The sequence below is a fragment of the Sander vitreus genome, chromosome 5 (genome assembly GCF_031162955.1).
Source record: "Sander vitreus isolate 19-12246 chromosome 5, sanVit1, whole genome shotgun sequence".
Taxonomy (NCBI): domain Eukaryota; kingdom Metazoa; phylum Chordata; class Actinopteri; order Perciformes; family Percidae; genus Sander; species Sander vitreus.
In genome coordinates this window covers 20,596,401-20,623,550 of record NC_135859.1, presented here as the reverse complement: position 1 = coordinate 20,623,550, position 27,150 = coordinate 20,596,401, and the positions used below count along the sequence as shown (strand labels likewise).

Sequence of the window (27,150 nt, the reverse complement as noted above, 5' to 3'; positions counted from 1 at the left end):
CTTCCTTGTTCTCTCTGTGACTTGCTTTAGCAGTGCTAGCTGCATGGCTCTAGGTATGGCAATGTCAGTCTGTCGGTCCACCACTTTGGTCCGGACTGAAATAACTATTGGATGGTACATAATTTGGTATAGACGCTCATGTTCCCCTAAGGATGATTTCTAATCACTTTGGTGTGGTGATGCTCTCATCAGGTGATCATCAGAACATGCTTAACTAATTGGTGAACATGGTGAACATTAAACATGCTAAGCCTCAGCATGTTACCATTGTCATTGTGCGCATGATACTGTAGCATGGTGGTACGCCGGTCGAAGCGGCCCTGCATTTGTGTCGGTCGATCACTGTGTGCACCCAAGTTAGACTTTACTTCCTGTGTAGTGTGTGGTATCACTCAATATTGACATGTAGATGTCTTCAGGCCAGGACTCTTCTCAAACGGGAAGTTTCGGGCACATTGGACAATGTACAGCCTTGTTACAAACCACTTCCTGTTTCGTGGTGTAACATGAAAATTCCATGCTGATGCATTTCGTCGACAGATTAAAAGCTTCACAATTTAGCTTTACAAAGGTTTTTAGATTGTACTGAACTAGTTTGAAGTCCAGTCCTGCAAATAGTCAGAAACGTCCAAAAAATGCACAGTAAATTAAAAATAGCTGAATTCCTGTTGCATTTAGGGTATGCTCCAAGAGGCTTTTTTGTAAGTCTGGACATGATAGATATACCTACCAGTTTTCATACATCTAGGTGAAACATACTGCAAGGGCTACTTCTTTGAAATTGTGTAGAGGGTGCTTCGAGCCCTTTTGTTTCACCCAAGCACAAGATATAAAATATCACATTTTAAACTGGTTCTGATGCCTGAACACCTTTTAGCCCCTCAAAAATGCAATTTATTTTCAGAATAATAATTATCCTATCAGTTTCAATACAGCCTCCGCCGACCAATGATGTGCACAGGCCCTAATTAGATACACTGCCTGAACACAAACTACACAGAACAGGATCTAAGTTAAATACTTCTTCATTCATTCAGTGTAAGCAGACATTTGTTGTCCCCTGAGCCTACAGTAATTAGCGCTTTGCTGGAGGTCATATCATCCCCCAGAGGAATCACTAATCACACCCAGATAGACACTCCATCCAGTGCAATGATTAAGGCTCAGACTAGTCAGCCAGTGCAGAGGGAGCCAGTTGAGTGCCTCGGCTGCAACAGTGACACAACGTTGGTGCAATGCAGGAAAAGTCTATTTTTGGAGGGGTTGAGCAACAGAGCTGACACTATGGCTGGAAATGGAGGTGCAGAAAGTATTGGATGGGATAGATACAGATGTTTAGGGGGTACGAGTGGGAGCAAACTGTAGATCTACACAACAGGGTTACAGAGATTGAGAAACAGGTAGCTACAATAGTGACACCGTGTATGACATCGGCTATGCACTACGAGCATGCATGTATCTTTTTCAACACATCTGTAAGCAATATGTATCTTGTCACTTTTCTACATAGTTAACCTTAGCTGCGAGACATGTCCTCATAGCTCACAGGTGAAAACCTGAACAGTTACAAGTGGCAAATTAGAGCCAAACAATTTATCACATGAAACTAATTACACTGGTGTCCTCCTGCAGACACAATCATCGACCGAGTACAAGCCAGAGCAATTAATAGCCCAGTAAATGCTGTTATTTAATTTTGGATTTGAGCAAGGTAAATCTATCACAAGTCAGTTTTAACAAATAGAATAATGTTTGAAAATAATCTTAGATACGCTGCCATTTGAGTGTTTAATTTATATTGTGTAGTATTTTGTTTAAGTATTTTAGGCTTTGAGAGTAGTTATGATAGTACTATTGGCCACCACAACAATTAGATAACTCTTAATTCTAGTTTTTCAGCTTTTGGATGATATATGAGGATTAACCTACGGGATCACACCAATTTGTTAGTCTGTATGTAAGATATCTTTTCATTTTAATGGTCTTTTTTTACTTGAGGCATTTTTTTTTTCAAAGCAGGAAAAGCACAGGTGTAATTAATACCATCAATGATGGCTCTGTTCCGCTACATGGATCACAGTCTTTACTAATGTTGTACTACTACTGTGTACACCTGTGCGTTTCCTACTATGACATGTTGAAATGTTTGCCGTCTGGTCACCAACCTCTACTATCAAACGTCACTTATAATTACTGTTAGCAAGCTACATCTGTCACTGAGCAAAAGAGCTGCCACCTTTGAGGATTGTCTCTATGACAACTGTGCAGAATGGTGATTGGTGGTGACATTAATGAGCCCTTGTATTTTAAAGTGGACACAATGCAGCTGACTGGTGACCACTGAAACACCCTAACTAGCGTGCTCCCAGATTTACCCACTTCCAAAATACACTCAAGCTTCATTTAATGGCCCGGGTACAAAGCTCTTATTGAAATGTTTAATGTTGCATCTAATTTGTCCTATTTACTTTCTGATGGCAACAGATAAAAAGTACAATGCTGGAAATTGACAAAACACTTGATAATTATTGTGAGCTTTATACATACATACATACATACATACATACATACATACATACACACACACACACACACACACACACACACACACACACACACACACACACACACACACACACACACACATATATATATATATATACACACACCGTAATTCTTCAAATAAAAGCCAGGGCCTTTATTTACCTGAACTGCAGAAGGTACCATGCTTGTATTTGAAGCAGGCTTTTATTAGAGGCAGGCCTTTATTTCTAATTCCATCTGTTTGATAAGTATAATTGTTTTAAATAAACTGTTTTAAATGAAAAGCCATAGCGTTCCAGTGGACAGAGATCATTCACTTTTAAAGAAACATTTGCAAAAATACCACCATATACCATAGATATATATATATATATATATACGGTACTTATATATATATATATATATATATATATATATATATATATATATATATATATATATATATATATATATATTATATGACCATATAACAACCATATAACAACAGCCAGAAGGGCGACAAAGCTATTTGGGTCAGAATTAATCAAACACCACCATTGTGTCAGTTTGAAACCTGTAAATGTACCGGGTGTTTATTTCAAATACAGGTACTACAGTATTGCTGGTAGATTACAATAAGAGCATACATTAGTTTAGTAAAACACATTGTTGGTTTGCAGCACACCAGTATCTGATTAATGTTACAGACGGTAGCTAGCTAGCTTTGTTTCTAGCTCCAGGCTAACTTTTTTCCTCCCACCTCCAGCTAGCTAGCTGTGCTCTGCTCTTGTCGGCTAATCTTGTCAGCTCATCCTTCTGTTTCTTCCAGTAACGGATTATCCTGGGGTCAATGTCGAAATGTCTCGGGGCTTTTTAACCCGAGTTTTCCTCCGCATACTTTAAAACTCTTTTCATTTTGTTGTAGAAAAGTCCGTCATGAGACCTGTGTTACATCCAATGTAGACTGCCATCTACAACACCAAAGAATTTCTAATAAGGGAAGAAGTTCCACTCTCTCGTTACTTCCGGCTTCTGAACTGGTTGCAGTTCCACCATAGTTCCATATAGGGGGCGCTCACAGGCCAGTGCAGAATGAATGGGACTCTATGGAGCTATACCCCTCAAAATCCACTTTTCTCAGGATATCATTTTTTGTCTAGTAATTTGAATGTTGCATTTGAAAGGGGAGGCTAAGACATTTTTTTTAAAGTGGCTTTTTTGTTCTAAAAAGCCTTTTAAAATGTCAATGACGTCATACACATATACGGCCAGAGATACTGCTTTACGGCAAGCTCTGAGTCGCTTCCTTTGTTCTCTTGAAGCATCGACAACACAGCTGACAGGTTAGCCTCTCCCCGTTAATACACGTGCTAGAAAGAGGTTTGCTAATGTTTTAAAGACCACGCCGAAATATTCACTCTGACATTCTGGTTGTGCTTCGGATGCCGTCAAGCGGGATCTCCGATCGTAATCAGTCCTTCACTGACCAATCAGCATTCATTAGCAGAATGCTAGCGTGTTATGGGCAACAACGACTCAACCTGTAAGAAATCGAAAGGACACAAGTACTCGTTCATTCAACTTTTGACCTATAATCCATGTTGAACTTGCAAAAACTACAATCAAATCTGAGATTTCTCAACGACAATCAGGCGAAAGAGACAAATTTAGCCGTCTAGCTCCATAGAGTCCTATTCATTTAGCACTGGACCGCGATCACGCCCAGTGGAACTCTGGTGGAACTGCAACCAAATTCGGTACAATGAGGTGGACTGGCTTTGGTAACACATACAGCCGCATTGACTAAAATACTCCAGAAAAGTGTGGAAAAAAGCATCAATATATTGTTGAATCTGTTAAATTAAATTGGTAGAAATGTACATTATGATTAACTTGAATGCACATTATATAAAAGGCATTTCAGGAGATTATCCACACTAACTTTTCCAGCCTTTATTTGTCTGTGTTGCCCACACCCCCGGCCACTATCAGAGGCCCGGCTTTTAATTGACTACCGGTTTTTATTTGAGGAATTACGGTACATACATACATACATACTTACATATGCATAAACTGCATTCATATATGTATATATAAGTATAACCGTTTGAGGAAGAGAAAGCAGGTCAGTTTGGAGTTTTCAGAGAGCATTGCTCTCCACAATAATTTGAAAAATAATAGTATCCCAAAGTTATTAAAATTCCCCACCAGTCCTGTGACATTACATTGATTTATTAAAATCATTTGACAGTGTTAGGGGTTGATCTCTCACTTCCTCATTGACCCAGCAGACTGCAAACTGAAATAAAAGGATGACATGTTGCTAAAGCTATTTAGTAGCCTATTGTTTGTTCAAAACAAATAATCTGTAATATATGGCTCCTCCATGTTTATCACTTGGGCGGACATACCTATGCAGTTTGTGGCATCAAGTGGCAAATACCAAATCCTGCAATAAATCCTGCAGCCCTGCAACTCTTAATTACTGCTTTATTGATAGCAGGTGCATTGGAAAGGTCAACTAGCAAAATAAAACACAGAACAGTGGCATTTGTTGTAAGACAAACTTACAGTATGTTGTATGCCACAGGTACCTAATTAGAGTGATAAATACACTGTGCATATAAATAAATATGGTTAATTGTATTAGTATGGCCATTGCTAAAGAATTATATTTTGGTCTTACTTTTGACTGCCAGTATCTGTGGCTTCTCTACTCTCTATCACTTGTGTGGACACGCCTCTGCAATTTGTGACGTCAAGGGGGAAATACCAAAGCCAGCAATACATTCCTACATATCCTACTCATGTTTACAACTATAGCAGGTTGATGTTTTCCCTGATCAGCAGTTCACCTTTTACACTGAACGTACACTTTTATAAATCGTGACATATAATAATAAGGACATGTGAAAAAATACAAATCCACATAGACAGGTCAAATTCCTTATGTTTTGGTGAGTATTCTGTAGCAAATAGAAAATAGTATATATATATATATATATATATATAAAATAGATAATTTCCTCTATAAAGCGCCTGATAGGGTAAGCCAATGCTGTGTATGAGCAATAGTATTAAGTGAACACTTTGTACTTACACCCTTGTTAATGCATCGTGTATTGGCAGGTTTTCAGTACCAAATTACAGTATGAGTATAAAACGTGTTCTGTTGATTTCAGTATTGACATTTTAAAATGGTAAAAGTGATGTTTTCTCTATCAATGTAATGGGATAATGAAGGTATCCGAGAGAAGAGCAGAGTTGATTGCACTGACTGTTAGTGAGACACCCTTCACCAGATGGTGTTGTAGTGGAGATTGCCGCAGGTTATGGACCATTGATATTTCCTTATGCTCCCATCTGTACCTGCTTTTGGAAGACAGCCTCATGGAGCAGTCAAACTAGATATCACAGTTTACAATGGTGGTTTTTAACCAGATATTCATCATGCTTCTAACCATGGTGCCTGGCCCGCCATCTGGTTGAAGCGGATTTATAAATAAGGGCAGATTAAGTATCCTTTCTGTTGCTCTAGGTGAAAGTCAATCACTACATGTGACACATATTTGCCTTTGGTCTTTGTTTTTATATATCAGTTATATTTACTTCTGTTGGAATCTATTAATTGTGTTTAAGGAATACACGTTTGTCCGGTGTTGGAGGTTAAATCTTATTTAATTGTAAATATTGTGCTGCATTTCACTGTGTAATTAAGCCCAATTTACCTTAATAGAACGCTGTCAAATTAAGCTAAATCCAACCTGAGTGCATCTTAATATTATTCTTAGTAAATCGTGAGCAACAGTATGTAAAGCTAGGTGTTTTTAGGCAGTAAATGAATGTTGGTGAAGTTGTATAAATCTATTAAATCAAACACATTCAAGAAGAATCTTTACTGTGACAGATTGGTGCTTTTAGTCATACTCAAAATAATTTTAGTTTTTCTCAATTTTATTATCACACAAAATGGTAGGTAGAATTTATAGTCTTTGAAAAATGCTTTTTTTATACAATGTCCAATAAATAAATACAATATATGTAGCCCAGTTTTCATTCTCTTAAAAGTAAATTAACTGATATATGAAAGATGAGAGACTCACAGTATATGTACTGTATTATACTATACTGTACTGTACTGTACATAAACTCTACATATCTTTCATACCTGACTACTGCTTCTTTGTTGAATTTTTTTCAACAAAAGGGAAGTCCCTCCCTTCTGTCTTTGGTCAGCACCAAAAATCAAAGAGTCATAAACCTTCTCCACTTCACAAGTGAGCAATTTTTGGGCACTTCAACATTTTTCACATTCTAGAAATGGCCCTTGAAGCCTCCATGTCCCCGTTAGACATTAGTGGGAATCTAATTACAAAAATATGATTTGAAGGGGAAATGTGTTAACCTTTGCTCAAATGCCACTGCATAACCATCTGTGAATGGCAAGGAGGAGGACTGGGCCCAAGGCATTTCCACAGCGACACAGAGTGATGGACAGCTGGCCTACCTCAAAGGAACAAAACATGCACGAGGGCCCAGTTTTCTCTTAGTCTCTAGAGAGATTCCTATTTGGATGTAAAGTATATGGGATTTTTATATTAATGTCATGATTGAGCTGTGCTGGTGTGGATTTAATTGTTAAATGCTAACTGTGGTATAGAAATGTTATTTGGCTACACATCAATTCCATTATGTGATTAAGCATTAATATGTGGCACAGTTAAAATATTGATTTCCGTGGTACGAAGCCAACCTTACATTGCCTTTCAGGTTTTATGGCCTGAAAAGTCATGTCTGTTTTGAAGCTAAAACAGTCATGCATCTGGCAGGCCATGCTGTTGGACCAGCTCTGTGATTTGACTGTAGAGGTTGTTCAGCCTGTGTTCTTTGGACATCGATCTGCAGATAAATAAAGAAAAGTACTTTGCTAAATGTCAGTACACGTGAAATCGATATGTACTTATTCCGCTGTGTAATCCGGCCTCTTTCCCCCTGATGCCCAGTTAAAGAGAGCCATGTCGGAGCACTAATGTAATGGAAAAGGCCAGCTGATTTAAATATGATGTGATTTTTTCACTGATGATGATGGGTTAACACTGTACTTTATGGCTGTAATATGTCACTGTGTTGGCTTTCTGTCAGGCACATATCGTCGTCGATATGTCAATGTTTCTGTCTCCCTGCAGCATGGCTGCATTTAATCTTTAATTTAATATTCATCAATCCTACCTTATTCTGTCACTGCTACACTTTCATCCTCCACCTTTTCAGCTCTTAGACCCATGGTAAGAAAATTGCAAAGAAAAGCCTCATCATTGCCCTTCTTGTTCAAAAGATGCTAGCATATGCTCTTAGGCTACGTTCACACTGCCTGCGTTGGTCGTTTGATGGTCTGGCAAAAACGCAGGTCTTTCCATTCATTTTGGGCTGCGGTGGGGGTTGCCGCAGGGGGGACACTCAAAAAAAATGCTTGCGGTGGCCAATCATCCAACCAGTGATCAGACATGTGAGTGTGTTTTAAACTATGGTTTGAGGCGGTGTGGAAATCCCGTACAGTAAACAGGAAACATCACTGCCATATCGCTGCCACAAGAAAGTTTTTAAACACTTTGAGGGTAAAAAAAACAAAACACAAGCACTGAACTGCCCAGGAGTTTGGGTAATAGATTTTTTCTCTCTTTCGCTCTCACCCACTCTACTGCTTTTTTATATTTATTTGACAAAGTCTCTCTCTCTCTCTCTCTCTCTCTCTCTCTCTCTCTCTCTCTCTCTCTCTCTCTCTCTCTCTCAGGTTGCAGGATGAGTCCTGACAGCTCACCAGTGTTGAGCAGAGTAGGGGCCAACAGCCCCTAAAGCAGGGACTAAGATTATTAATTATTAATACACACATGCGCACAGGGACATACAGTGGACAGTATGTTCTATTATTAGATGCTAGATGCTGGCCCCAGTTTCCATTTAAATGCAAGAGATCTGAAACAATATGACTGTTTTAAGAATAAATCTGAGAGACAGATGGAGAGTTGTTTTTTTCTGTATGTGTACATAATGAATAACAGGTGCCTCAGTGCTTTCGAGCTGCTTTCTTGCTTAACCTTTAAAGCCCTTTATATTGAAATTGTTCTCCCTGTTGCTGCCTAAACTGTCAACCCTTCCCCTGAACACACTAAAACTACCCACCATCCACACCACTCCCCCAGAGAACTGCAATCTGTCTTTATTTTCCCGCAAGCATTCCTCAACATTCAGCTTCACTCCACCCTATTCAAGAGTGGCTGTTGTGGCTGAAGGTGCAGGCTTACAGAGGCTGTGAGGTGGTTTGACTTTTGGCAGGATTTAAGAGGCTGCTGACGTGTGTGTTGGGCAGGATGTGTGTAAGAAGCAGTGCTGGATCCTGTTTTTCAGGCCGCAGCAACTGGAGCTCAGCCACAACTACGGGCTTTAATGCAAAACACACACACAGAAACAACCTTAGTGTGCTAACCTCAACCTCGACTCAAAACTTCATTGCCAACACCACTTGCACACAAATGTGTGAATTGATATGTGCACGCAAAGTCACTTATACACATGCATTCAAAGACAGACTGTTACCTAGACAGACATGCACAATGAACAACATGATGAATTGTAGATTAGTTGTGATTTATCTTGTTATCTTCATAAATGAGTAGATATAAAAGACAGTATGTGGCTTGAAGCCGCTGGTGTAAGAACAAAGGATAGTAAGGCAAAGTAAGACATAACAAGTTTCTTGAAACAAACATGCCTTGGGGGACGCCCCCTGCATGCTTTCACAGTTACATACGCACAGACTATACTGTACGTCACACATATACACACCCACACACACACACACACACACACACACACACACACACACACACACATACACACACACATACACACACACACACACACACACACACACACACAGTGCGGTTTGAATTGTCAGGGTTCGCTGGCATGCATGCTGACACTAGAGACAGACAGGGTGTGCTTAGAGAAGCAAAAACAAAAAAAACTGACAGGGCAATAGCAGTGCTTGCGTTGTGATGACGAAGGAGGGCTTTGAAAGAGACACACATATTACTTAAGAAAAGAAGAGCGAAAGATGGAATTAAGTGGAGGAAATCAGGGCAATTACTTCTCCTAACACTTTGCCCATATGACTTAATACAATAGAGGATGTGTGAATATGTGCACTCCTGTGTGTATGCAAATTGTACATGTGCAGAAGTGTTCCTATCTGAATAAGGATGAGCAGTATGTGGTAAGAGGATCAATAGGTTTAGCTGACTGGATCCTGCAGGAGCAGGCACACCTCTTACACAGGGTCAGGACATCGCACTGACTGGAGCAAGGAGGGAGGGAGGGGGAGAGAGACGAGCGAGACAGAGAGAAGGGAAGATACCGAAGAGGCTCTTCACTGTTTTTTTTTCTCTCCCCATTTCCTCACTTCCCTTCCTGGAAGGTTGTGAAAGGGCAGAACAAAGAGGGAGATGCAAAGTAGGAGAGACAAAGGGGGCAAAGCTGAGAGGGTGAAAGCGCATTTGAGTGACTGTGTGTAACATGCTCTGTCATGCTGGTGTGACTACCACTGCCTCTCCAACTGCTGTTGTTGGCGGTCAGGAAAAGGAATGTTTTCCCGAGGAATGAGTCCCTGAACCAGTTCACCATGTGGATGTGGGACAGTAATTTCCAAACCTTTGCCGGAAGAATCCCACGGAAAAAAGAGAAGCGGCCGGAGAGCTTAGCTGGTCCTGCTGGGTGGCCGCATGTGTGCTCGCACTGCCGAGACGCTTGCTGAAAGACATTCACACTGGGCTTAAGTCTGCCCCAGTTAATGTTTTTATTTTTTTATTGTCACATTTATTGGGATTTTTTATTTCTCTTCTGGAACTCAATGGATTTTATGGTGCTATGTTTGACTTTTAAGATTGCCTTGTTGGATGTAAGCCGGCACCTTTTGTTGTGATGCACTACCAGTGAGGTTGGAAGTTCAGAAGGGGCTCTTTACTGGAAGACTGGTCTGAATGGGCGCATCACAGCAGAGGACTACAGTATGGGACACTACATATTGTGCTGTGGCCTGTGGATACTGTGGGGCAGTGTCTGTAGATAGATAGCTAGGTAGATACAGGGGCTCAAAGGGTGAAAGGTTATCAGGTAGGGGGATCAGTCCTGGCACAGCTTCGGTATGAAGCCTGGACAATGTCCAGGTGTTTCCAGTGACAGGTCCATGATGCACCTAAGCCATTTTCCTTTCAGAAGGCACTCCTGGATATGGTGAGTAATGGACGTAGTCATTTTTTAAAGATGCATTTTAAGTTGTTTACTTTTGGTGTGTTTTTCTGTCTTTTCATGCGTTTACTGCTGCCGCTTTCCTGGTAACATGAAGGAGTATGTGCATGAGGTCATTTAAAATACTTACAACGTGAATTGGTGCGCAGATTTATTTGTGTGCATGTGTGTTGTTTTTGTGGTATGGTTAGAGCTCCCCTAATGCTAGCCTAGCCCAGCCCAGTGTAGGTTTTCCCCAGCTCAGCTCAGATGTATTCAGGGAAATGTATTGTTAAATGGGCCAGCCATTTCCTGTCATTTTTCTCCCACACTAAATGCACAAGTAGATAAAGTCAAGGGTGAGTCAGAAATAGAAAGCACACAGAGGTCTTGACTGCTTAGTTGGAGACTGATTTTCAATAGCAAAACTACCTGTAAAAATATCTTGGAAAAGGTGCTGTATTGTTGGGTTTCTCTGCTGTCTTGTTTTGATTAGTCATACTTAGGCTGGGAATCTTATGGGAATAGTTGTCACAGCTACGTTATGAACTGGTAAGGGACACAGAGGGAGTTATGTCATCATAGTGGGCTGTTGGGATATGGACAATGCTCATATTTCCAACAACGTTGGTTTTTGTAGTGGTTATTGTTCTTAATGCTCACACAAAATATATTAAACTCAACAAATGGTAGTAGGGGTAGTTATATTGCTGTCTGTCAGACCCGTTTGTCAATTGTTTTTCTTTGGCATTATTCTTCTCTGTGGTGCGACAGTACACATGCTACACTTGCTAGACCTTATCATATTTAATGTATTTTTTTTTCAGTCAAAAGCAGCCCTGGGCTTCTGAGTATTCTCTATGCTTTGTTTTAAAGCCAATTACAGACATGCAAACCATATTCCATCTTTTTCTCTGTTGTTTCTCTCTCTTTGGGCTGGTGGATGATGCATGTAAAGGCAGGAGAATGTGAAAGATGAGATCTAGATTGATGTCTATGCAATCTACAGTATGTGGCACAAATTGTACTCACTAGTGGCCATTGATTTAACTTATAAATCTGCTCAGATTGCGGAGGATGAGATGTGCCTGATAATGCAATTTAATAGGTTTCCAGTAGAGACAGTGAACGAGCTGTGGAGAAGTAAATGGAACACAAAAGAATGTGGAAAATCGATGAACTCTATGCAGATGTCAAAACACAAAAGAAACACAAACGTGGATCTACCCATCTATTGTAAACAGAAACACAGCTAAACATCCTTGCTCCTTTCTGTCCTCTTCACACACACACACACACACACACACACACACACACACACACACACACACACACTGGTAGGGATTATAATGCACACACACAGTCAGGCTGTATAAACAGAATGTGGAGGTGACCATATAGTGGAAAGTTAAGATAAGTGAATTGGTAAGTCATGTTTCTTTCACAATATATTACTCTCAGCACTTTAAAGCTACACAAAGTGTCTGTTTTACAGTAGTTGCTTACAATGAAATATCTGTGTGTAAGAGAAAGCTGTAATTCACATTCTGATGGAATGTATTGTGTTGCTGAATTGGATAGATGTAGCACATCTAGTGACAGTGCTACAACAACAATTCAGGGCTGTCATGGTTGTCCTAGTCAAGCATTAGTCTCTGAAAATGGGAGATGGGCCTGTCAGACTCCATTCAAACCTCAGGCAGGGATCTCTTCTTCTCTTTCTCTACACAGTCAAGCTATGCCCCAAAATTAAATGCATTTTTGTCTGAAATGTGCATTCACACATGCACCTACCCAGACATGAACACACAAATGTATTTGCTGTATTTATCTGGGTAAATGCATCTCACTCCAGAGTGTATTGAGGCCATGGAGGAACATCATTGGCAAAGTATCCCTCTCTCTCAGTAGACCACGCTGCATTATAGGATTATTGTTACAGTTAAGAGCTTTTATCGATCACTATGCTTCTGAACTGCATTAGGGCTGTCAGTGTTAACGCGTTAATCGCGATGCGATTCATTTTTTTAAATCGCATTAATCGCATGCCGGCATTTATTAATTTATTTTACACTTCACTCGGCTTTGTGTCATGCCTAACAGGCTACTATTTTGACCCTTTGCAGCACCGTTACTTATCATCAAGCTGCCACTTCCTCGTATCACATCCTGCTGCTGCAGGCTGCAGGCATGATGGAGAAAGACAGCAGCAATGAAATCCTGAATGGCGCTTTTTATTTTCTAAAATGCCCGGACGGCTCGTAGACAAGTCGAAAGCCATGTGCACATTGTGTAAAGCCGAAGCAGCGGTGGCCGGAGCGGGCAGCTGCGGTGGCCGGAGCGAGCAGCTGCAGCGGCCGTAGCGGGCAGCGGCCGGAGCGGGCGATCACAGGGGGACATCCTCAGCGGTGAAACGCGAACGGGGGCTGGAGTATAACCTAGCTAGGTGGAAAGCTAACGGTAGCCGGCCACCTGTTCCATCAATCCTGCTTGCGAGTGTCCGCTCATTAGACAAAAACTGGACTACATCCAACTTCAACGAAATTCCCAACGCGAGTTCAGAGACTGCTGTGTTTTTGTTGTTGTGGAAACAACAGTGTACCGGACTATCCAGCCTGTTTCTCTGTCGCCGGGTAAGAGTGGAGATGGGCTGTGTTAACACGGACTTGCTGCTCATTAACCGGTGATCACTGGACGTCAGTGAGTAATCAACATTATTTAGGAGTTACTAAACACTATATTGACTCTAGTAAGGATATGGATTTTTAGTTTTTTAGTTAGGTACTTGGAGGAATTGTGCAATAATGACAGATTCACACATTTTTCTTACAAATCTTAAAATCAAGTTCATAAAGTAACTTTCTTTGCATTCATTTGATTCCAAATCAAGATACACTGGTAAGAATTGCTTTTGATTGTTAATATGTACTTAAAACCTGTTCTGAAATGCAAAATAATAGAATTTTAATCATGTGATGAAATATGTGATTAATCGCGATTAACTATAGAACTTCAGCGATTAATCGTGATTAAAAAAAAATAATCGTTTGACAGCCCTAAACTGCATACATAACCTTTAATGTATAGAGACTCTCGGGAGTTATTATAACTGGCTTGCTGTTTTCATCCTACATTTTTTAAATGTGCAGGATGTTGCCCTCAGCACCACAATGAATAGACTAAGATGTATGATTGTCTAAACTGCATTAAACACTAACCAGAAAGGAAATTCAGCGCCCCCCCCCCCCTCTAGTTGGCCCCAAAGGTGGCTTCCTCAGACGTACCACATTTTGTCAGAAAGATAACAAGACACAAAGCATTGTTATCTCATTTCTTTGAGACTTTCTCCCACTGCACATTGTCATTGATTCTAGCGCTGCTGGGTCAATCTCAGCCAAACTTGAGATTACTTTCTATCACTCCAAGTTACATTGCTGGGACTTGGGCCAAGCTTTTAAAATGGGCTTTTGGGATACAGCAGATACCTGCTGTCAGTTTTGAGGAGAGAAAGTCATCACTCACGGTTGTCCCAGAGGGTCGGGTGTGTGTGTGTGTGTGTGTGTGTGTGTGTGTGTGTGTGTGTGTGTGTGTGTGTGTGTGTGTGTGTGTGTGTGTGTGTGTGTGATACAGAACCACTTCTCACCTACAGCATCAATCTCTGCCAAGCCTACTGTGCAGGACCACACAGTCTAACGCTCCTCTCTTCTTCACACTTTTTCTTCCACTGCATTCTCCCTCAGAAACCAGGCTGTTATGTGTGAAAAAAGACTGAGTTGGGATAAAAGGACACAGCATGCCTCCAGTTTCAGTGTAATAAAAAAGCAAGTAAAAAAGACTAATGATAAAATTAGATTAGAATAAGAAAGTTTTTGAGAATTGTGTTGAATTGATTCGCAAGGACAAAATCCTTGCATATGTTTTGATTGGCATTATGCACTAAATACTGTAACTGCACATGCAGAGGTCCACAGTTTAAGTTTCACATTTGAAATTGTTCCTAATTTTCATTTTGATAAGATTGCTAAAAATTGATATGGCAAACGTGTTGGCAAAAAATTACCTTTTTACACATCCAACAGATCCGGTGCAACATTAGCATTAATTAAAAGTTGTGCTACACGTACAAGTCCAATATTCACTCTCCTCCTTTTAGTCTCCACCAACTCTTCATGGACATATTTTTTTGTTTAGCTTCTACACTAAGTTCACCAGCTTGCTGCCGACTTTGTTAGCAGTGTAAATGGGTTTATTAGACCTTTTCCACCAACAGCTGCCTGTTGTGGCTGGAAATTAGGTTGACAACAGCGCTGAGAGTGAACCAATATAGTAAAGTTGCTAGCCGTAAAAACTAAAATGAATTTTGAATGAATTAAAATGTTCTGTTGAGTTGAGAGGAATTGCAGATTCATGACATTGAACATAGTAATTTACCCTAAAAAAAATTATTAATAATTCAAAATAATTTTTTGTTGTATCCCTAGATAAATCGGTTTTAACTTTAGATGCAGGCAGTGTGCACTGCTTTCAGTTATACAATCTGTCAAACAGCAGTGTATAGTCGGACAGCCCCGTCTGACCACACGGTTTATGACTAATAACTAATCTTATGCTGTAGAATATCAGATCCTGTGACACTCGCCTTCTGAAAAAGGGATGACTGTCTTCACTGATTTCAGTTTCAGTTAATATGTAATAAAGTCATGTCTGAGTAAGAGCTGTGATAGTAAGATTTAACTGGAATGTGTTGTTTTTCCTTTTTTCCCGTGAGGCAGTGTGGCCTTTAAATTGATTATCAAGTTACTTGAAGCATGACAGACATGTTCTTACTGATATGTTTGAGGCTCTCAGTTTAGCCTGCATAGAGGGAAGCACATACTGGTGTTGCTCACAAAGGCTCCACTGTTTCACCTTCTCTCTGTTAGAAAGATTTCAGTTAGCCCCTCTTTTGAATTGCTACATGATCAGTTCATTGTTTCACACCAATTTTGCAGGACATTTGCTGTTAGCGTTTGTTTGTCTGAACACACACACTGAGTCAGTCAGCATTGGCAATGTTAAGAGTCTCTGTGCCCAAGCTGGGCTGTTCTCTTTATCATCCAATATCTCTTTCCCACTTTGCTGCTCTTGGATTTTTTATTGTGTTATTCTGCCACTTATTTACAGATGATAATGTTTTCCTCTCTTACTTTTTTGTGTTATGTGTTATACAGGAACACCTCATGTGTTTTCGAACACACCCACAGTGCAGAATGAGCAATATCTAGTGACAGTGTTTCAGCATCTCAAAGCCAAAAACACACTTTCACATAGGCAGACAACAATAGGCTAACACTTTGAAATAATTTACCATATCAGATTTTTTTCTCACCCAGACAAATAAAATTAGTTAAAGGTCCCATGGCATGAAAATGTCACTTTATGAAGTTTAACATTAATATGAGTTCCCCCAGCCTGCCTATGGTTCCCCAGTGGCTAGAAATGGTGATAGGTGTAAACCGAGCCCTGGGTATCCTGCTCTGCCTTTGAGAAAATGAAAGCTCAGATGGGCCGACCTGGAATCTTATGAGGTCATAAGGAGCAATGTTACCTCCCCTTTCTCTGCTTTGCCCGCCCAGAGAACTTGTCCCACCCATGAGAGAGAGACATCATGGCTTTCAAACGAGCAAAGTGGCAGTTGGTCAATGCCACACCCTCACCTTCCACCTTGCCCCCACCTCTTTCCTCCTCAATAGCTACAGACACAGAAATGGTACATACTAAGGAAAGCTCATTGTGGGACTGGCTCTAGTGGCTGTAATTCTGAACCAAGCCTGAATTTCGGGAAAGAGACTTCAGATACAGTATTAGGGGACCACTAAGGCCTATATAAAAGTATCCAAAGAGCACCATGTCATGGGACCTTTAACCTTAGTCATATGTCCCTGTTTATCTAGTTGATGATGGGCTGCTTTCAGCATTTTAATAATATAATAACTAATGTAATAATAACAATAATATGTCTCATGTGTGCCTTTGTATTGATGTTTTGGCTTGTAATTAACAGAAATCACTTACGGTCTTTATTTAGTGTGATCTAGTTTGGTGCTTTTAGCTGTCAACTAGCCTATAACATGGATGCATTTACTGTTTTGTCCCCTTAGCCTTTCATTAATTAAATAAATAAAAACATAGCAATAAGACCGAGAGGAACAATGCGCTCCTTAGAGACATACTGCTGGATTCAACAGTTGTGGCTTTATAACTCCATAGTTACATAACTTGATCACTGGAGTATGTTGGAAACACATACATGAGCCACATTTCTGAAAAACCTGGAGGCAGCTTTGACATCACATTCATTTTAAATATCTATTTCATTTAAATTGTATTCATCGCAGCCTGTGCTGTCTCTCACCGCTGTCCACAATGCAGCTGCAAGATAGGGCATTCAATCTTGTTTTTATCTTCGGGGCTGAGGCAAGGAGATGGACAGATAAATAACAATACAGCGTGGCAGCCAGACATATTGGAGGCGGGGGATAGCTGCAGGTGCTTGTATGAGCTCAGCATAAATCAAAAGTAGAAATTTAACAAGCTCAAGCTGGAGCTAAGGGAGCTGGGACTTTTCCCCAACAGTGATGGCAGATGTTAGTCAAATGTAAAATGAAAAGTAGGTAGATCACAGCTTCATCTTTGCTTGAGATCTGTGTACAGTAGTCAGCCGTCTGGCCGTTTTGAATGGCTGTAGTAGCTCCATTTGATCAAATATTAGAGTGGAATGTTTTTTTTGTTTTATTGAGTGTGTGTCCATAATTATAAATCATGAAGATGGCATCTTATGATCCGTAGTATTCAAACGATTAGTTTTCAGCCTCTCAAATGTTAAGATTTGCTTAAATCAGCTTTTTTATATTTTTGGTTTTGGACTGCTGGCTGGATGAAACATTTTTTTTTGCCATTTTTGCCATTTTATACACAGTTAATCGGAAACATAATTGATAGATTAATCCATAATGAAAATAACTGTTGTAATTTCCCTAACATTGAAATGCCATTGCTAATTTGGTGACAAAGAAATTAGGAAATATCATTAGTTTGTCTGTGGTGAGTTGGAGTGCAGCTGTGCAGCCGTGTACGTCACTATTTGACCCAAACAAAACCTGCGGCTAGCCAACAGATGTTATCATGCGCAGGCCCTTTCCTGCAAGAACAAAGCAGCGCTCTGAGAACGGCTTGTTATATGCTCCCACCACAGCTAAAAAACCAACAGCTGTAACAAAACAAAAAGATGTGGAGAATCGTTTTGAGAAAAACAATGTGGAGGCCTAGCCCTGGGATTTTCTTTAACATACATTAAGATTGAAGGGTTTATGCGTCACTGCTAACTTTCTGTCTAGGTGTGTGTGGGCATGTGTGTGTGTGTGTGTGTTTGGAGGTTCATCTGGCTTTGATTTCTGGCTGCTGCTTTTGTGCGAGGCTACAACTTAACAAGTAACCCCTTTTAGATTCAGATTTCCAAAGGTGTGTTGACTTATCCAAGAAAGTTACACTCATTCTCAGAAGATCTTTGTCAGCTGTTTTTAGTTCAACCACCTCCCTTGTGGTCTGCTTCTCAAACCAATTACCTCTTATTAGCATGAAAGCATGACGATGACTATGTTTATCTCAGGAGGGAATTGTCTGTGATGATGATTAGGATTGCCCTGATGCTGTATATGAGGAGGCATACAAAGAGATTACAAAGGCTTAGGCTCAGAGAGGGTGCCCCCTTACACACACACACACATGCTTTCAGACATACCTGGCTGGAAGAGATATATTACAATTTATACAGAATTGTAATTCCAGCTAATGCTTGCTAGGAAACCTGAGGGTAAAGGAAGGTGAATGACTTGTCAAGTTGTCTTAATTTGTAGTGTTTTATTTTGGCAAGGACAGTGCTGTGTAATAGATTTGAGCTGTAGAGTTCAAGTTCACACAAAACCCTGTTCGTATAAGGGTTTTATTTGATAATTGTTTATTTTTGTTTTTCTCTCTTGTCCAGTTTTATTGTTGCATTGGTTGCAGACTTCCTTTTCCAAACTCTGTATATCCAAGCTCTTTTTTATAACCAATTTTAGTCTACATATTTCACTTTCCTCTGTATTTTTGCATGCGCTGGTATATTTTGAATGCAATTGTACAGTGCTCCCTTCGAAGAAAAACACTCCCACTGACACAACCCTAACTGTTACACTAGTCATCCATCCGGTATGATAGACTCTCTGCAGGTTGTAGAATAACACTCTCAGCAGGATAGGAATCACAGAATATTTGTGACAGCACTGAATATCTACACTTAATATCCGCTTTTCACCATGCACTCAGCCAGTACTCACCCCTTTTTACTGTCTGTTCATTTAGTTTTTTCCAGAAGTACATTCATGCCACAAAGATCCTGTTTTATGTCTTCCCAAATATGCTTTTAAGAGCTTGAGATTAGGGGACTTGTTGGGATGATCTGCAGGGCATTTTCCTGAAACATCATGACTATGTAAACATATGGAGGAAAAAGGGTCCCTATGCATTTACATAAGTTCATCTCTGCAGTTAGTTACAGCCTGCACATTTCTACATCTAGGGTTAACAGGTCCCTAACTCTACCCTACTCTTTCTGCAATGTTCTTACACCTCTGTCTGGATGTTAAAGTTGTTTGTGTAAATTGGGAGGTGTACTTAATGAACTGCATATGAGGACCTATTATAATGAAGATGAGCCCCTGTGACGCTGGTGTTCCCTGTGTGTGTTTTGAGGAACATCTTAACCTGAATTACCTGGATTACCTGGACTGCAGCGGGGACACTCTTGGCACTCAATGGCAGGGTATCCCTCCCTCCCTCCCGCACACACACACACACACACACACACACACACACACACACATTGGACACACATTGGACACACACTCTACGAACCTCTCCATAAGCATGTGGCTTCAGCTCTCACACGCTCACCAGTGTGGTGAAGTCATCAGGGTTTTAATGAGGGATTGCTCTGACATCACTGGGACTGCTTCCAAGGTAAACCTATTAGCTTCACTATGTGCTCGCGGTGCACTACAGCTAGAATTGTGTGTGTCCCTGTGTGACATCCAAGAGCCCATTAAGAAAATGGTGCAGTCCATGGGTGTCTCCATCCTGTTATCATCCATCCATTAATGTGTCCATCAAAAACCGGTCTCCGTTTGCCGGCCAAGACAGTGTCTGATGTCCATTACTGACATAACTTGTGTGCTTTTCATAGACACATCACATGCATATGATATCCAAACAAGCATTTCATGTGAGGGTTTGTTGTGCTGTTCAATGCCTAACTTGGCACAACAAATGTCATTTACAAAATTGCTTTTGAGATTAATGGCTAACACTGTGACCACAGTTGACTGTTTTAGACCATATGTGGGATATCATAACCCCCGCTTACACATTGACAACAGGTACTGTACATGACTGGCAGCAGTACTTAAACAGCACTGCTTATTGAATTACATGTCTGAAACAGGCATGAAACAGGCATGTTTCAGACATGTGTTTGAGCTCTGAGACACAAACCTTCTAGTCTGCATGGAATCCGCATTTGTGCACATTAAGATAGGTTGTTAAGTAAAAGCTGTACTGAGATGCTTCCTCAACCTGAGTTCTCACAGTTTTTCCACATGATTTTATTGTTTTAATGGTTATTTCACCCCTTTATGATACTGGTATGCTGGTAGGGGTTTCTGATGTGGATGTGACTCAGAGTGCTGTGCTGACAGAAGTATTTCTTTGCCTCTGAGCCAGATATCATCATGCTGGTCTCAGTACATGGTTCTCACATTCATAGTGTCCAAACTCACTTCAGCCTAAACGCGTCACGACACACTTTGTTGTCAGTGTACGCAGCCAGATGCACACACACTTGCAGTACACACATGCACAGCACAAGCAGGAGCTTTTGTTGGTCTTATCTTCAGCGATCATGCTTCTCCAGACTTTTTCTTTTTATTATTATGTGGTAAGGGCTGCTTTCTATTCTCCTTTGTGCTCTGGTGAGTCTGTGAGACAAACAATAGTTTAGCCAGTTTAAATCCTCTCACCAGTCCTTGAGCCAGCTGGATGTATAGATAGAGCACAGGTAAGTCATGCATAGCTGCTGCGAATAGTTAATGAATAGGCCTAGTTAATTTCTTGGCGTGAACCCAGTCACGTTCTGCAATGAAATGTTTGGGTGGATCATTTTGAGTGCATGTTAACATGCACATCTTTAAACCTCAAATATAACAATCAGTGTTGATAGCTCCGCTCCATCTTTCCATCCTTGACCCTCCAAGAAGCTCACTGTCATTCATTACACAATCTGCCGCTGTATCCTTAGCAACTGAAAGCTGATTGGTTGTCAGGACCTACCTGTCCCTTTTGAATTCTGGCAGGTCACCATGGCAACCACATTATAAACATGAATGTAGCAGGGGACTGTAAAGGCAGGCAGTAAGTGCGTGCCTAGCTGAGGCAAAGAAATTGCTCCTTGACACATAATAACATGACTGGCTGAGAGCCGTTTCATTTACGTAAATACAGTGCTGCATGAATCTCTATTGTTGTCTCTTAATCCCATTACATTTTTGCTGATTTACATACTTGAAAACAAATATCCAATCATTGTAATCATATTAAATGTTTTTTGCAACGGCAGTGGAAGTGCAGTTGTCACGGCACTAGGCTGTAACAGCAGCTTTATGCCACACAGTTATACCTTATTTTTCATCATGCTATATCATACTGTTGCCCGTTGCTTTCTTATAAAATTCAGTTAGCTTACATGAAGCTGAAGCTAATAAATCAGCTGTTGAACCAGAAATCCACTTATTGCTGTGGACCTAAAAAGTACCATTACTCAATGAATGTAACTGATGGAGGAACCAATTAATTTTATAGTGACAAAGAAACTGTATTTAATGGTAATTTGTCATCAGTGACTTGAATTGAAGCATCCCTAGTTCAGAGATCTAACATTTAAAAATGTGGGGAAAAGTTTGAAGAAAAACATGTCCTAAACTCTATAGTATCAGTATCGGTACCATCGGTATCGGTCAACTCAGGAATTCTATCAGCGATAGTATTGGAAAATTCAAAGAAAACGATACCAAGCGTTACTAACTTTCAGTCTTCACTCTCCCTTGCCTTTCTCTTTCACCAGTCATCTTTTACTGACTTAACTTGCCATTCAGCTGGTCTCTCATTTTTTTCTTTTCTTTTTTTGATTTCTTTTGGGCTTTTCCGCCTTTAATCGATAGGACAGCTAGGTGAGAAAGGGGAGAGAGAAGGGGAAGACATACAGGAAATCGTCACAGGTCGCACTCAAACCCTAGACATCTGCGTCGAGGCATAAGCCTCTCAGTAAATGTGCGCCTGCTCTACTCACTGAACCAACCCGGCCACGTGTCATATGTTTTTTTATGGAATTACCTAACGCTGCTGTTTCAATCCTCCCTCTGCCTCTGTCCCAGTCACCAGTCTGTCATGCAACATCAATCCTAATCACCTAACAAGGTGGCTGACCCTGCCAGTCATGAGAGGAGAGCGCATCACAAAGCCCTTGCTGTATTTCTGGCACACAGGCAGTCAATTAACTATGCACTTTTGTACTTAACCCGTGGAGTCTGCAGCCCTGCCTGCTCATTTCTATCACTGATTACAGTGCAGTCAGCTTTTTTCGCTTGTGTTACTTTGTTGTCTATTTTTAAGGTAGCAATGGAATATAAGACCATGGTCTCATTGTTATATATTGACAATGTTACATTTTCATTTGTATGGCTTTCTTTCTCTACTGGGTTGAATCAACAATATTTCCAGTATGTACATCCCTTTAAAATATGATTTGCAATGTATTATTGAAAATAAGAATATACAGTTACCTTCTATTTGAAAAGGTGTTGCTGCTTGTATGTACACGTTTGAACATTCAGATAGGGGGGTTCTGATTTTATGGCGTTGAGCTTCAGGGACACTGAGTGACGAAAGTCCACCGTCACCTGATGCTCCGTCACAGCTCGTCGCTGCCATTGACAGTGTGTGGCCAACTCAGGCAGATAGGCAGACATATGCTTGTGTTACAGGTTGTGTGTTTGCCAGAGGGTGCAAGTGAAGTAGAGATCTGTGAAGCCTTGTTGTATTGATCTGTGTGCATTTTATCTGGCTGTACATGTAGTGGTGTTCAGATGTTCAGTGCGAGTGACTGTGACTTTGACAGCTTCCCTGTCCACCCAGGAGCTGTTGTCACATGCTGGCTGCTTCTGTCAGAGCTGAGCAGAAGCCGTAACTCCACAGAGATTCACGACTCGTGTGTTTGAACTGCTGATGGTTTAGCTATTGTAACTGCATTTTCTCTGCAGAGCAGACTGCCCCCTGCTGACAGCTAGGAACAGTTAAGAGATGTATCAGTTGGAGTGATTTAGATGTTATCTTGTTAGTGATAAAGTGACTGAAAATTATACTACATTTCACGATAACAAATGTCAGTAATCTCATTTGAAAGATCATAAATATGCATGCTCAGTTGACCCTGTTCCACCTACAGCTCCTATTATTATTATTATTATTATTATTATTATTATGAAATCCTATCTACAAACAGCTGTGTGCTTTATTTTTAGAAATGAATATACATGCTCTACTAATTCTCACTGTTGTTACTGTTAATTTGACGTGTATTTCTCCTGATACAAGGTTTTGCACCGCTGTTTCCAGATCGTTTTTTTGTGGTACTCTGCTCCCCCCTTGTGGTGGAAATTAGCTATAACCAAGGTTGGGGGGTTGAGACCATAGACTGTAAAATTAGTTGACAGGGCATCCAGTTCGGTGAAGTGCTGCAAATGCAGAAGTGCCTTAAACCTGCATTCTATCTGAATTCCAGCAGTGGGCGACACGTGCGGTTGCAAAAGGAGGTCGGTTTCTGTAGAAGTCTATGAGAAAGTGACCCACTTCTCACTTGATTTATTACCTCAGTAAACATTTTCATAATGAGTTTATGGTCTCAATTGCTAGTTTTAAGTCTTCTGCAACACAGAATGATGTTCATTTTTTGAATTATGGTCTCATTGATTTTAAAATCGGCGATAAAGCAGGGGCTGTTTTAGGGCGTGGCTATGATGTGATTGCCAGTGAAAGTGTGTAATGTAGAGTGTAAGGGCTCCTCCCTCACTCCTCCCTCTCGTCTAAAATCGTCACATCCGCAACCAGGATGGCTGCGCCCGTGACGAAAAACTCGACGACTCATAGCAGATCTCCACAAACCAATGGGTGACGTCACACATGCTCTGTCCATTATTTTTACAGTCTATGGTTGAGACAGGGCTTGAGGCTTTAGGTTGGTTTCATTCAATTTCAATACATACAATTTGACTTTTTTGAGTAAAAAAAAAAAAGCCCTGACATGAAGTGACTAATAGTCATTTTGTTCTTGGTTTTATCAGCATTTCAAATATGTATTTAACCAAATAGTTTTACAGTTTATGTACTGTATGTTTGTTGTCTCCCACTGTTCACTTGTGTGCTAATCAGAAGTTAGTTTGACATGTAAATCAAATGTCGTTTAGCTACATGAAGCAAATTTCTTCATTCTTTAAGGTGTTCTGGTTTTTACTCATATTATGAATGCTTGTTGTATATATTGGGAGGATATACTTGGAAAGTTGGTGTGTTTTACATGCCCTACTGGTATAAAGCTTACCCCTCACACCGTAACTAAATACTACATTTACTACTACATCATGATCAGAGAAGCAATTTTGAAAAATGGATAGAAAACAAAGATAAAAACACTTTTAAAAGTATATGGAACGGTTTATTTGGTAGCCTGTTACATCAGTATTTTGTTTGTTAACAACAGATTAAATGACACACACACACACACACACACACACACACACACACACACACACAAAAACACACTTCACCCACAATCTCAGGGATCACCCAAGACCAAACAAAAATGTAGGTTCTGGTATAATTTCACCTACTGGCAGTGTGCATGAAGAAGCAGGCAGTATGGAAGATACAAACTACAGCATTACTTGCAGTGGGAGCAACTTTATTGTTAAAACTAATGTTTCAGTTTAAATCTGGACTTCTGATGGATGATGAAAAGTGAACTGACATGATCAATGTCATCTTACTTTTCATCTTTACTGTACATTGATTGCCTTACTCACTTATCCATCATAAAGCTTTACCTGATGTAGATTGGCGTTGTACATACAACATGATTATGTAACTTTGCTGCAAGTCTACAATATCACTAAAAAGATTCTCGTGGATGTCATTACTGACTCTTGATGGTTAACTGAGGGAAAACATAAGTTTGCTCTACCTCTGCACTTTGCTCCTCCCTCTCCTGCAACTCTCTCAATCTCCAACTCTCTCTTTTTCCTGATCAAGTCACACCCATGCTGAGCCCTCTCCTCTCCTCACCCATCTCTTCTCACACACCCCTCCCTCCTTCCTACTGAGATAGCTTTATCAGGCTTGTCACTCTATCGTTTCTCTCTCTACATCTGTCTTGACACAAGTCTGTGTGTGTGTGTGTGTGTGTGTGTGTGGCTGTGGTTAAGAACCTCACCAAAATGAGTTTACCTGTGAACTCAGATTATCTATCTTTGGAGAGGATAGCCCGCTACCGCCACGCCTGTTCCAACGGCTCACCCTTTGCTACAAACAAGCCCATCGACATCAAACCTCGTGGCAGGAGAGGGTATGATTGCTCACTGGGACTAAAACTGTTTGTGGGAGGAAGGGGGACAGCATGTCGATGATGTGACCTTAGCCTAAACTTTCTGTCTTGTACTGAGGATTTCTTTTTATGTGGAACTATTTCATAGTAGCTGCATTCTTTAAATGCATCTGGTATTCATTGGTGTTACTTAATGGTAGATTCTGTTTGTGTTGCTTTTTCTATAATTAATATCCAACCATTGCTTGCATGTGAAAAGTTGAGATAGAGTAAATAAGAAAGTAACAAGTAGAAGACAACTTGGTGAAGTTGTACATCAGCCGAGCTAAAAATCTGTCTTTATCATTGCTCCATGAGTGTAAACTGTGACTATGTAATGTATTAGTGTGCAGATTTTTGTGTTTGTATCTCTTATCAGAACATTAGCTGATGAATAGCTCCACCTGGACAACACAGAACTGGAACAGTGTTCACAACCGAGCGTTGTGTAAATGGTGGTTGCTTGGTGGCTGGTTGTGTTGTTAGAGCTCTGTCGAAGCTGTAGTTCTGCTCTTTACTCTGCTGAACCTATAGTGTCGACCTGAAGTGTGTGTAATTGTGTGTATGTGCATGTTTGTGTCTCTCTGTGTTCCATGCGGAGTAGCTATTCTGCTTTTACAAAACATGGTTAAGAGCCAGGTAAATGATAAATAAGCAGGTTTCATCCAGTCATCATCTAAAGCATCAAGGTGATCAAGAGGACAAGTCCATTCATTAACCACAGCAGAGCGTAAGCTAATCATCAGAGCACTCTCTGTCCATTAAAGCTCACACAAAAAATGTTAAGACCTTGTTAGACCCATTTTTATACTGCATTTCTCTGACTAATACGTACTCAGCGACCCCTGACAAAACCTAAGATGTGCTATCATCTGGTGTGTGTGTGTGTGTGTGTGTGTGTGTGTGTGTGTGTGTGTGTGTGTGTGTGTGTGTGTGTGTGTGTGTGTGAAACATGAAATTCAATTGTGTACGTGTGTTTGTGCACCTATAGTATTTGAATATGGAGCGCAGTAATGGCTGGTGGCGTTTGTAGACATATAGATATGGAAGGAGCCTTGTCAATACTGTGGACCAGCCATCTGTGCTCACTGCCTGCTCCTTACTGACGTGCTATTTATATCAGCATTTACTGAGTGTGTTTATCTGCACCATATACTGAACCTGGTTCATGGGAGAGGTCAAAAACAAAACAAAATCAATTATTTTTGTTGGTCACTCAATCTATGCAACTGGTTTTTATAACAACACTTATACGGAATCTACCACTAGGTGGCAGTGGTTCTCTGATGTGCACAGAATTGCATAGAACAGGATTAAGACAAAATAATCATAGAATTAAGTGGTGCTTATTAGATAGTGCAGGTAGGGTTTAATACGTCACCATTAACATAATATATTTAGCCTACAATAATGTCATAGCAGTGACCTTCTATTGCTTGAATGCATCCTCTATTTTGCCGAAAAACTGAAATATTTATTAGTTCACTCAGTTCATTCATTCAGTTTTATTGGGTTCTTACTGTAAAGGTTGTTTTCGTTTTCTTTTGTTTTTCTATTACATTAGCAATGAAGCACCTGTA

At 40.4% G+C, this 27,150-nt stretch overlaps 1 protein-coding gene across 3 annotated transcripts in view; it reads left to right on the top strand.

Moving 5' to 3' along the window:
* pde4d (phosphodiesterase 4D, cAMP-specific) overlaps nucleotides 1–27,150 on the top strand; it is a 209,851-nt gene that overhangs the window by 141,119 nt on the left and 41,582 nt on the right. Inside the window, exon 1 of one of the 3 annotated variants that reach the window (XM_078250926.1) lies at nucleotides 9,557–10,812. The exons of the other annotated variants lie outside the window; for them this stretch is intronic. Within the exon in view, the coding sequence (XP_078107052.1) occupies nucleotides 10,724–10,812 (89 nt within the window). The 5' untranslated portion in view covers nucleotides 9,557–10,723. Of the gene's footprint in view, nucleotides 1–9,556; nucleotides 10,813–27,150 lie in introns of those variants that run through there. 3 annotated transcript variants of the gene reach the window in all.